The 12335-nt window shown below is 40.6% G+C and overlaps 1 protein-coding gene across 4 annotated transcripts in view; it reads left to right on the forward strand.

Annotated features, from left to right (window-relative positions):
- Nucleotides 1–12335, forward strand: part of fmnl2a (formin like 2a) — a 146480-nt gene that overhangs the window by 52164 nt on the left and 81981 nt on the right. For all 4 annotated transcript variants that reach the window (XM_089133020.1, XM_089133019.1, XM_089133021.1 and 1 more), the window contains exon 2: nt 4430–4513. In XM_089133020.1, the coding sequence (XP_088989146.1) occupies nt 4430–4513 (84 nt within the window). The remainder of the gene's footprint in view (nt 1–4429; nt 4514–12335) is intronic.

Genomic DNA, 12335 nt, shown 5'->3' on the forward strand with positions numbered 1-12335 from the left:
GTGTTGGGTTTCCCTTTGACCAAGAACTGCTGTGTTGAGGCTGGAAAACACAACATAGCCGTCCGCTTTAAAGTGGCTTCCTGCGAGAGTAGCACTGCTTTGGGAATCTACAGAGAAAAACAACAAGAGCAGCACACGACTATACTCACAGATAAATAGTGTGGCTCCTGTACCATAGGTTTTTCCAAATTAAGATGCAATTTAACAGTGCTGGATAAGTTTTCCCATCAGCACACAGCTGGAGGGGGAATCATCTGTTTGTGTTCGGGTGGGTGGTGTACAGTTCACTCTGAAGGGTGGGGTACGGATGGGGATCTGGTGACTGCAGTTTTTTGGGGGAGTTCCATGCAGCAGATGTGTGAAAGTAGGGCAGACGTAAACGACAGCGCTTGTGTAAGAGGTGGAGGTCTGATCTCAGCACATGTTTGGAGTCTGAGCACACACATGTGCAGATGGTCCGTATGTTTAAGAGTAAAACATCTCCACACAGGGAATGCAGTCCAGCACAAAGTTATTTGCTACTGAAAAGTACAAAGCTAACAGCTAATTAGTAAAACTGTTGTAGTGAAAATTATTTTGGATGATCTTGGATGTGATTATAGGCACCGCATCCACTTTTTAAAAGGCCTTTTTTCTGGAGCTATACGAAGTGTAACGATTCCGAATTACCAAAAAAGAGTAAATGCAGAACAGGGATTTGGTTCTATCTATCAGTTGTTGACTGTGTTTTTTGAGATGTGGGTATTGCACTCAAAAATGGAGACAGACGAACTTGAGCTTGCAGAGGCGGGGTTAAGCGGATTAAAATGATTGAAGAACTAAATGGTAAATGTTAAATGGACTGCATTTATATAGCGCCTTCATAGACCTAATGGCCACCAAAGCGCTTAACATTTGCGCTTTACACCCATTCACACACTCATTCATACACCGACGGCGGTGTCAGCCATGCAAGGCGCCAGCCAGCTCGTCGGGAGCAGCTGGGGTTAGGTGTTTTGCTCATGGACACCTCGACACTTGGTCTGGTGGAACCGAGGATTGAACCACCAACCTTTCGGTCCGTAGACAACCCACATGAACCACTGAGCCACTGCCGCCCACTACTGCATATGTTGTTCATATTAAGATCACTAACATGCATTTAGATGTGATAAAATACGGTGACCTTTCATTTCATGCCAACTTGAACATTGAGTGAACTGCTCACCTCATTGGCGTTGTTGAATCAGCAATGCTAGTTAGGGCCCAAGCCCTGAAAGGGCGAAGACCCTATTGTTTTCCTTAGGAAACCTTTTTTTAAAAAATTTTCTATCCACTATTCGGGCACTTTTGGGGGCCTTAACATGCTCGAAAACTCTTGAAACTTTGCACATGGGTCAGAACCTGTGGCCATCAGGGCCGGGCTGAAGCTGGTACCCAGGCGTGGCAGGGGGGCTCGACAGCTCCCGCTGCAATGGGTTCCGAAAACTTGGTCCATAAATCAAACACCTTTGTGTGTAATAATATGAAACTTGGTACACATATAGAACTCATTGGTTCATATATGCTTCACACTCTTACTTTTTACCCCAGCCCAACAGGAAGTCGGGTTGTTTGGAAAACGCATGCAATGGAATTTGAAATACTCCTCCTAGAGAATTCAAACACACGGCACGAAACTCGGTCAGCATGAAGTCAAGACATTGAGGATGAAAATGTCCAAGGGGATTTTTGATATCTCGAACGGTTTGGCTGTGGCGAGGAAACGAAATTATGCCGTGAAAAGAGAAACAGGAAGTGTGTTATAACTTCTTTATACATTAACTAATCTAGGTGAAACTTAAGCAGTGCGTTTATTGTAAGAGGCTGGTCACATGGATGTGATTATTGTGAGTCAAATTTATAGCGCCACCAACTGGCAGCAGGAAGTGTGTCACTTTTAAAATGCTTTGAAATAACCCTCTTATTTTTACCCGATTTGCTTCAAACTTTATGTGTATAATGTAAACACACGGCAGATATAGACCTGTGAAAAGATTATTGATATCTTAGATACTGTTGCCGTGGCAATGCATCAAACTTTAATATTCTTGTTTGATGCTTTTGAGACTTTTAGCATGCTTGAAATTCCATAAAACTCGACAGACACATTACATTTCTTAGCCAGTAGACATGTGCAAAGTTTCAGAAATGGACGTGGTGAGGGCTCAGTAGCGCCACCTTTTGTCAAAAGTGGGGGGATTAGTTTTATCTACAGTTACAAAATCGGTATGTATATTGTTCTCCTCGAGCCAGACAACTTTCTAATTTACAATTATTAGTTCTGACCAAAAGAAATTCAGATATTTTGGATTGAATATTGTGAGCCTCTCTCTGAGCCTACGTCTCTGTATGGCAGTCCCTTTTAACATTTAAAAGCTAAGTTTGACTATCCGGAATTAACATTGTAGATATCAACAACGACTTTCTGACTAGTCGTAATTACATTTTGGATAGTTTGTATTATCATTTAAGATATCTCTAACGTAATTGTGACTAGTCAAAACGACAGATAGACATATCTGTAATTCAGTTTTGACTAGGCATAATTCACTAGTATATCTACAACGCCATATTTACTAGTCATAATTCCAGTTACAGATCTCTACAACGTCATTTCACCTAGTCAAAACTTAATTTAGTATTTCTGAAAAGGAACATATAGATATCTTGAATTGAGGTTAATTAAAGATGTCTTGAATTGGAGATATGACTAGTCAGAATCAAATTGTAAATATCTCAAACTGGAATTACAGTTGCATTATTCACATAGTGGATATTTCCAACTGAATTGTAGATATCTGTAATGATAAACCCCATACAAATGAATGGCAAAGTGATGTCATTTTTCCTAGGAAGAATGTCTTTGTGGATATCCGAAAGGACAATAATGGATAGAAAGAATGTAGTTTCGGATATCTGTAATGTTCTTTTTGACTAGGCAAAACTGGATTACAGATATCTACAACACATATCCAGTCTAGCTGTTAAATGTTAAAATTGCTTGCCATATAATTCGGTGTCTGTGACTGTCTGTGTGCTTGTGTGTGTGCGTGTGTTTAGGGGGAGGGTGGCTAGATTTCATTTCACTGCTGTGTGGTTTGGCCTGCATTAAAAAAGAAAATAAATGTCTTAAGCCTTGTATTTTTAAATAGGTTTTATTAATAAAGTAAAGGCATTTAACCTATTTAATTGTAGTGCATAGACAATAGTTTTATATAATTAGTTTATTAATTAAATATATTTGGAATATTTGGTCCATAAATCAAACACAATTGCATGTAATAATATGAAACTTGGTACACATATACACCTCATCGGGCCAAACAACTTTCGTGCTCTAAGTTTTAAGACAGCCCAACAGGAAGTCGTCTATTTTGTCTGAATGTGGATGTTTTTTTCTGTCGATATTGGAACGTGACGTGAGTGAAGTACAAAGCCAATAATAAAGAAACGTTTAGCATCCAAATACATCGCAAATGTTAAAACAGTTCGATTCGAATGAGATGGTAATGTGAGCCCAACACAGTGCACTTTCACTTTAAATTATTTGGTGATTAATAGTTTATAGTTTTTTTTTTTAATTCTTGATCTGTTCTGAATATCATTAAATTTAAATTATTGCTTGTGGATGATTTTGAGTGTATCATAAAAAGCAAAATAAATCTATCATTTTAGTGATTCCCTAGTTATTTTTTTTATTTCATTATTTTTTTTATTTTTTTTCATTGTTTTAATCAGGTAAGGCAAGTAATATTCTCTGATATGTATATATATATATATATATATATATATATATATATATATATATATATATATATATAGTTTATCATTAAGATTAGCCAGTACTGAATTTGTTGTAGAACACATTTTTTTTTTATGTTTCATTCACTTCATTTTATTCTGTGAGTATTATTTTTTCTCAAGATGATTTGAATGAATCCAGCCACTGTTCACTTTTTCTTTCTGCAGTATTGGCACTGTTTTTTTTTCCATTTGAGTATCTCTCGCTGTCTGTAGAGGAAGATGCTGGCGCAGACATATAGCCATGTGTCTCCTCTTCTGCTGAACCAGCACATTTTACACACAGTCATTTGACACAGAGCCATGAAGTGAGTTTGTTATGAATGGGGTGAATTTGTTTGTTTGGGTCAGATAAACATATTCTTTAACTTCAGCCCATTTTTAAAACCGCATTGCGTGAAAAGCAGTCTTTGCTTTTTAGGTGTGGTGTCTGTTAGATGTGCATTGCTAAAAATCATGTCTTCTTTTTACATTTACATTTACATTTACATTCTTAATCAGTATTTTTTTGTCCTGGAAAAAATATATAAACAGTCTTGTCTGTCTGATAGCAGTGGAAGTTACTGAACATCAACTAACTTTAGTTCCTCTTTGTGTCTTTATGCAGAACTCAATGAACTTGCCTCCAGACAAAGCAAGATTACTACGGCAGTACGACAATGAGAAGAAATGGGAACTCATTTGTGATCAGGTAAGACAGTACATTCTTTCTCTTACATCCTCCATTCTCCCAGTCAATCTAATAATAGTAATTGGGGTCTAAAACATCAGATTTTTGTTTTCAAAATATCTTCTTTTGTACTCACAGAAGGAAAAATAAACGTATATACAGATTTGGAAGAACATGAGTAAATTATGACAGAATACCACACTCGGTGCCACACTCTGGTGAGATTGTTTGCCATGGAAACAATTCCATGGGTCCCAGTCATGTATTTTAGATTTTACCATGCATTTCAGTGAGACAAGTGTGGGCAATCTATTCTGCAGTGAGTCATTGTTTGTCCATTAGTTGACCTTGTGTCCCTGCAGACATAACATATGGTCTTTATCTTGTCCTCATGAAGACAGCACAACTTGTCTAGCTGCTGTTGTTGTTGCTTTTTTATAGACTCATTGTTAATACTCATCCTAAACTGTGTCCATCCCATCCAACCAGTGATATTGACAAAGGTTGTGAACTCTTACAGGCCATCATGTGAACCCACTGATAATCTATCATTGGACACTGCCATGTTGAGATCACATGAAATGTAAATGACATGTGCATGTGACATGACATGTCATGTACATGTAAATGACATGTAAAACTGATTTTTTTTGTTGGTCCCCACAAGGAAAACAGCTTATTAAGCTGTTTTCCTTGTGGGGACCAAAAAAAATCGCCACAAGTACAATGATTTTGAATATTTCCCCATAACGTAGAGTATACCTGAACCATACACACATCACAGACTGGCCACATATTAAATGTCTGTGGCAGATTTGTTGTTTATGTGTGTGTGTGTGTGTGTGTGTGTGTAAGGGCATTGTGTTGTTTTGAGCAGAACTAGGTCTCTTCCTCTTTCCTGTTATGCACTGCTGTTGATTGGCTGTTGCCAAGGACAACATCCAAATGAGTCAAGTCAAGTTTAACAGTATGGATTGTTTTAAAGTAGCTTACAGTGATAATAGAAATTACCTTAACAGATTGTTTAGGGTTTACCACAGCTCTAGGATAAAGTTATTGTACAGCTAAAGATAGTCTTGATTCGCAAAGATCATTAGTTATTAAATAGGGACCACTTACACAACACAGTTCTAACAAAAAAAAATAAATAAATACTTAAACGCTTCGGCCGCCCATCCGCACAAAACAGTGGCTAGTGTCTCAAGAACGCACTCCCTGAAATAGGTTTGAAGGGGCAAATGATTATCCCTTTTCTCTGCGCGAACCTCAAAAACGCAAACACTTGAAAATGCAGACTGCGTGCACATGTGCATCACGTGTTCAGTCGATATGTATGTGCATTTTAATTGTGCAGGCGTGTAGTCCTTATTCACAAATCAACCCTCAACAAACTACTTGTCTGGCCTTAAAATGTATATTACATACATTTTTGTCGCGTCTGCATAGCCACGCGACCTGGAATTATTGCAACAATGTTGTATTTGTACAGAGGTAAAGAGAGGGTGGCTTTCACAGGGAAGAGTCTAGTTAACACTTTCAGGACTGCGTTGTTGTCATGTTCAGACACTTGTCCTTCATCAGATCTGGATACAGCCTGGATCCGGCGGACTGTGGTAAACCTTGGGATAAACAGAGAGGCTAATATTAGAGTAGACGCCATCCTTCATATGATGTACCAAGTACATCAGGATTTATGGGAAGTGTTCCCAGTCCCGGCTGATCTAAACTACGCAGCCTAACATTGAATCATAGAAGTCTATAATGTGTTATCTTTATATGTTATTTATCTATTAGTAACTTTGCAAATAAATCTCATTAATTTACAACTGTATTTCAGCTGACTCTTATTAGAGTTTTAGTAGACTGTAATCTTAGGGGTGTTAGGGTTCAGGTTTGTAGAATAAGTTGACATGTATTCACAAAGTTACTTATATGGCAGTAGAATGTTTGTCACGTTTTGTGTTTTTCTGTTCATGTCTGAGTTTTGTATTAGTTGTCAATTAGTTGTCATTGTTGAGTTCATGTTTGCGTGATAATTTGATCCAGTTTTCCAGTGAGTCTCATTGATTCATTACTGTCACCTGTTCCTCAGTTAACTCGTTAGTCGTGTTGTGTTTCGTTTCCTTGACTAGTCCCTGTGGATTTAAGCCCTGTGTTTGGTTCAGTTTGGGTTTCTGTTATTGTTGTGTTTCGATGGTTGTTCTTTTCTGTGTTTGAGTTCATTATTAAAGGAATAGTTCAGAAGTTGTTTCAAACCTGTATGAACTTCTTTCTTCTGCTGAACACAAAAGAAGATATTTAGAAGAATGTCCGTAACCAAACAGTTGATGGATCCCAGTGACTTCCATAGTATTTTGTTATTTCCTACTCTGGAATCAATTACTGTAGGTCCATTAACTGTTTTGTTATGGACATTCTTCTAAATAAATGCATAAAAAAATGCATCAGATTATTTAATTTTGGATCTATCTTCAACTAACATTATTTGTCATGATTCTGCCATCATGTCTTAGATTTTTCCTGGGGCTCGTTCTTCGTACGTTGCTTAAAACATCTGAGATCAAATGAGACATCTAAGATGATATCATCGTGCTAATCATGATCCGGCTAATTGGGTTCTTCGAACACACCTGTTGTTTATGATTAGTATCGCTGGATTGAGTTATCGGAGATAACTGCGCGTTCTCGCGTTGGTTTAAAAGGGGACATGTATCGATAGCAGAACCAGTGATCAGCAGCGCTGCTATTGGCTGTTCAGCATGGCCAAAGAACACGCCCAGTTTTTCTCCCAAGCAGAGCACGCGCTTTTAATGCAAGGTTATGCCGAATTTCAGTCTTTAATTAAAACGCCAGGGAACACCTCAAAGTGTGCAAAAGCCAGGAGAGAGTGCTGGCAAAACTAGAAGACAAATTAAATGCGTTTGTGGTGGCCATGCTAGATGTTTTAATAACTTATTATTGTTTTATTTTTATTTTCATAATTTCATAATTACCACACTATAATAATAAACATGGTGAAAGTGAAGTACAAAAATATTCTACTTAATGGTAATTTTAGGCCTTATAGGCTTACTAGTCTCTTTTAAAAAGGCACTGTTAAATAAATCATTGTCTGTTTATAAAAGCAAACAGGAAAAATGCTGAGAAAAAAAAAATAATAATGATGCTCCTGACCCTGGCAGAAGAGCTGACCCTTGGGTTGAATGTGAATTGGCCTGTCGTGAAGGGCATCCCTGGGTTCAGCTCTTCCAGACCCACATCAGGGACCAGTAGCAGCAACACCTTCATCACTGGGAAATGAGATTTAAATTATCTTTGTACACTGTGAAATAATTTGTTGCTGCATTAAATGAAGTAGACCTATAATCCAAATTGGCTGGTTTAGTCATTTCAACTGTTAAATCTCGAGTAATGATAAATTGCTTTGTCTTGTGAAAGTAAAAACTGATAAACTTATGTTAAAGTAAAAAATATTTTGCCATGAGTTATCAATCACATTGCACTGGAGAGTGAAGAAAACTTCTCAGATGACTGTCCTTTGGAGGAAGTACTTTAATTTAATTGATGGCTTTAATTGATTTCTACTTGTGCCTGTGCCTATTATTTCTGACAGGAGTCCACATACAGAAAGGCCTACAGAAGAGTCTGCACACAGCAGTGATACAGGGGTGGGCAGTGTAGACAACTTTTGCTTTTTATTTGTTGCATTTGTTCCCTATATGAGTCTTCAACAGAAAATAGAGTATTTTGAAAAAACAAAAATCAGGGGGAGAAACAGAACTTACACTAGAAAAAGAGTTGCTTCAAAATAAACTTCAGAGTAAAATCACACAGAGTACTATTGCTGACCTTGCATAATATCTTTTAAAAGATGACTGAATAACTGGCTTTTCTTTACAAAGAACTATTGAAATAAAACTCTAAGCAAGAGTTTTGCAAATTTGTCTTGTCTTTTATTTTAGGCTTAATTAAACATTTTTTTTTTCCTTTTTCTGATGTTGGCAGTGTTGTGTAATATGGCACATGCAATGTCACAGGCCCTGTCAGGTGCAACCCTCAGGGTTTTCAGACATTGAAATCTTCCCTTTCGTTGGCCAAAGCTCATGTCATTGTGTGCCCTTGTCCTAGAGCTGCATTGTAACTGGTCTGGGGTTTGGGTCAGGGAATGGGGTCATAAAACACCTGTCTCCATGTAGGATCCTGTTGTAATCACCTGTTTAATGGAAAAATGCAGTTCTCAGCATAAGTGTATGTAATACCGTGAGTTTGATATTTATAATTTTCCTTCCCATGTTCAAATAATGTTCATAAATGTGAATCTCTTAAAATTCTTGAGTCATGCACAGATCCTGGCCATTTTGCTTTCACACTGATTTGTGATATAGAACATGGTCGCACCATCTAAAAGATTTTACTCAGTCAAATGCCTTTTAAAAAAAGTGATATAATATTCCAAATCTGGAATATTAAAATTTGTAATAGTAATTTGGCTGCACTGTATAAGCCCCCTTTCTGCTCACAAAATCCCTTCATTGAGGCCTTGATGGGAACATGTGTGTAGTCTATAGTGTATGGCACCAATCACGTAAGTTAAACCTGAGGGACTGTAAGTCATCGGCATGGTCATCATGATTGCATTATCTTCATTAAAAATTATAATATACCCTAAGTTGGCAAAAAAAAAAAAAAAACTAAGAGCACTACTTTGTGAATGGCACGACAGAAAGCTTATCAAGTTCTCCGCATCTCCAATAGTGTAAAGGAAGCCACTCGCAAATAATTTTAGGGCAATGCAAACATTTTGTGCTGTTGTTGAAGCCCGATATCGAATCGAACATTAATGTGCATTTCCAACAAAATAATAATGTAAAACGACATCCTCACGACGATCGTTTCACGAGAAAACAAAAATAAATCTCAGAAATTAAGCTACACTATCGCGCTGCGCTGAAGGACTTCCCGTATCAGCTGCGATCTAATCCTGTTTACATGAAATAAGCCTGCTCGCGAGCAGGTTCAAGCTGACGGACCTGTTGCTATGACAGCAAGTCCAGGCTGAGCGTCGAAGAACCAAACGATCCAAGATCATGGCAAATCGCCAACAATCAAATCCAGCTAACTGAGTTAGCGACGTACGAAGAACGAGCCCCTGGTCTTGTGGCAGGATCATGACAGATTCATGTTTTGTGTACAAGCGCATGGCCTGTGTGGGCCATGTGCTTGTGTTGTCTCATTACATAACCCCGCCCTCTTGTTATCCTCGTCTTGTCATTATTGCCTAGTCAGTGTCACCTGTCCTCGTCATTAGTGTTCCCTATTTAATGCCCTTGTGTTTGCTGTCCTGTGTCGGTTCATTGGTTGACTTTATCATACTCTGTGGTTGACATGGTCACACTTTGTGTTTGTTTCTATCTGTGAGTAACCTGTTGAGAGTCTTGTCTACAAGAGAAGTTTGTTCCTGTTTTAGTTGTTAGTTTATAGTCTTAGTCTTGTGTGTTATACCCTGTCCTGTTTTGCCCCATCATGGGTTTTGCTTTCTGTTTTGTCCTTAAATAAACCCCTTTGAGAATCAGTTGCTGTCTGCTATTGGGTTCATCAGCCATCCATATAACAGAATGAACCGACCCCCAAGTAACCCAGCAGACAGCGCGCCTGATTACCCTACTCTGCAGTCTTCAGACCCCGAACGATGGTGGCACTCGGCCATCGCCGACAGCCTGGAAGGCAAGCTTCCTTTCCCTCCTCAGGGAGGGTTGACCCTGAGGAAGTACACCCAGGTCGTGGAGAAGAGGAGCTGAACGTGAGAGACTGGTCAGCCGCCCGTTCCACAATATGGTGGACAGTCTGTCACGGAGGGAGCTGCAGGGTGCTACAAGGTCTTCATCTTCCGCTACATTTCCTGTGATCCCTGAGGGTCGTCTATTAGCCGTTGCTACACTTGGGGACCAACCCAGTCTTGCCGCGACTCCTGTGACACCTTCCACGTCCATCAGTCTTCATGGTAAGCGTGGAAGGCACCCGTCATGGGAGTCAGCATCAGAGTCTTCCTGCCCGGAATCCTCCTCGCCTGCAGTGAGTTCACCTGTTCCGGTAACAGTTCCTATTTCACCTCCCTCTCCGGTCACTAGTCTGGCTATACCTACTCTGCCCCGCGACCCAGGAGGAAGAAGAGGAGGAGAGGACCTTCTGCTTCTCCGTCTCTACCCCCTCCTAAGCCCGTGATGGCTCTCCAACCCGCCGCTGAAGTTGGAAGCGCTGTTCCCTGCCCCGCTGCTGTAAGCGTGGCTCTGGTTGTTGCAACAGGAGACACCGTTCTACAACCTGCTGAAGAAAGCGCCTTTTCCCAGTCGGCGTTGGGGAGATCCATTCCAGAGACTTGTACTTTGAATGTCGTCTCTGAGTCTTCTGTCGTGTCTGCAGAAGAGAGAGCAGCAGCCGATTCCGCTGCAAAGGCTGTGGTACAGTCCGTTTCAGCTCTTCAGGAGATGCCAGTCATCATCGCTGCCAGAACCCTGTCTGAGTATTTATCCCGTCTGACCAGCATTCTTGATGTCCCAGTCAGTCCTGTCTTGTCCCCAGTCCCTGTTTCTAATTCTCCAGTTAGCGCCAATCTAAGTCCAGAAACTGTGAGCGCTGATCCCAAGTCTGCTATACAGAGCACCGATCCCAAGCCAGCTGCAGTCTTCGCTGATCCCAAGTCTGCTACACAGAGCACTGATCTCAAGCCAGCTGCTGTCTTCACTGATCCCAAGCCTGTTGCACAGAGCACCGTTCTCAAGTCATCTAGTGAGAGTCGTGATCGCAGTCCAACTGCAGTGAGCGCTGGTCCTAAGCCAGCTAACTTAAATGCTGATCCCAGGCCAGCTGCCAAAGCTCCACAATCGACTGTTTCACCCCTTGTCTTGTGTCCCGCACCTTTGCCTGCCTTGTCCCCCGTCAGAAGTCCCGGTACCTCATCCTCTGTGTCCTTGGAGTCCTCTATGTTGGAGTCTGCTGCTGCCACTAAGACTGCATCCCCATCTGTTTTCCCGGTCTCCCCTGGCTCCTCTAATTCCCGGTCTGTTTCCCCATTTGTCCCTGTCCCCACTGTTCCTGGACTTCCGTTTGTTTTCCCCTGTCATGGCTCAACCCTGGACTGTTTTTCCCTTGTCCCACACCACTCCTCCCAAGCCCGATCGTGGTCCACTCCCCGTGGTCCCAGGACCCCTGTCCCGCCCACCCACCCTGGACTGTCACGCAAAGACATTGTGTTTCCTCCACCCCCTCTGCCCTGTATGATGTTTTTGATGTTTCACCCCAATTCTTTCATTGTTTATTCTTGTATGCCCTTATTATTATTTGTTATGTATTGTTGGTTCTTGTCTTTGTCCCAGTCGGTCTTGTCCCATGTTTGATGTCTCTTTGAGGAGCGTCTGGAAGCCGCTCCTTAAGGTGGGGGTTCTGTCATGATTCTGCCATCATGTCTTAGATTTGTGTGGCAGGATCATGACAGACCCATGTTTTGTGTACAAGCGCATGGCCTGTGTGGGCCATGTGCTTGTTGTCTCGTTACATAACCCCGCCCTCTTGTTATCCTCGTCTTGTCATTATTGTCTAGTCAGTGTCACCTGTCCTCGTCATTAGTGTTCCCTATTTAATCCCCTTGTGTTTGCTGTCCTGTGTCGGTTCATTGTTTGACTTTATCATACTCTGTGTTTGACATGGTCATATGTTGTGTTTGTTTCTATCTGTGAGTAACCTGTTGAGAGTCTTGTCTACAAGAGAAGTTTGTTCCTGTTTTAGTTGTTAGTTTATCGTCTTAGTCTTGTGTGTTATACCCTGTCCGATTTTGCACCATCGTGGG

Source organism: Pimephales promelas, chromosome 7 (assembly GCF_988280905.1).
Source record: "Pimephales promelas chromosome 7, fPimPro1.hap1.1, whole genome shotgun sequence".
NCBI lineage: Eukaryota > Metazoa > Chordata > Actinopteri > Cypriniformes > Leuciscidae > Pimephales > Pimephales promelas.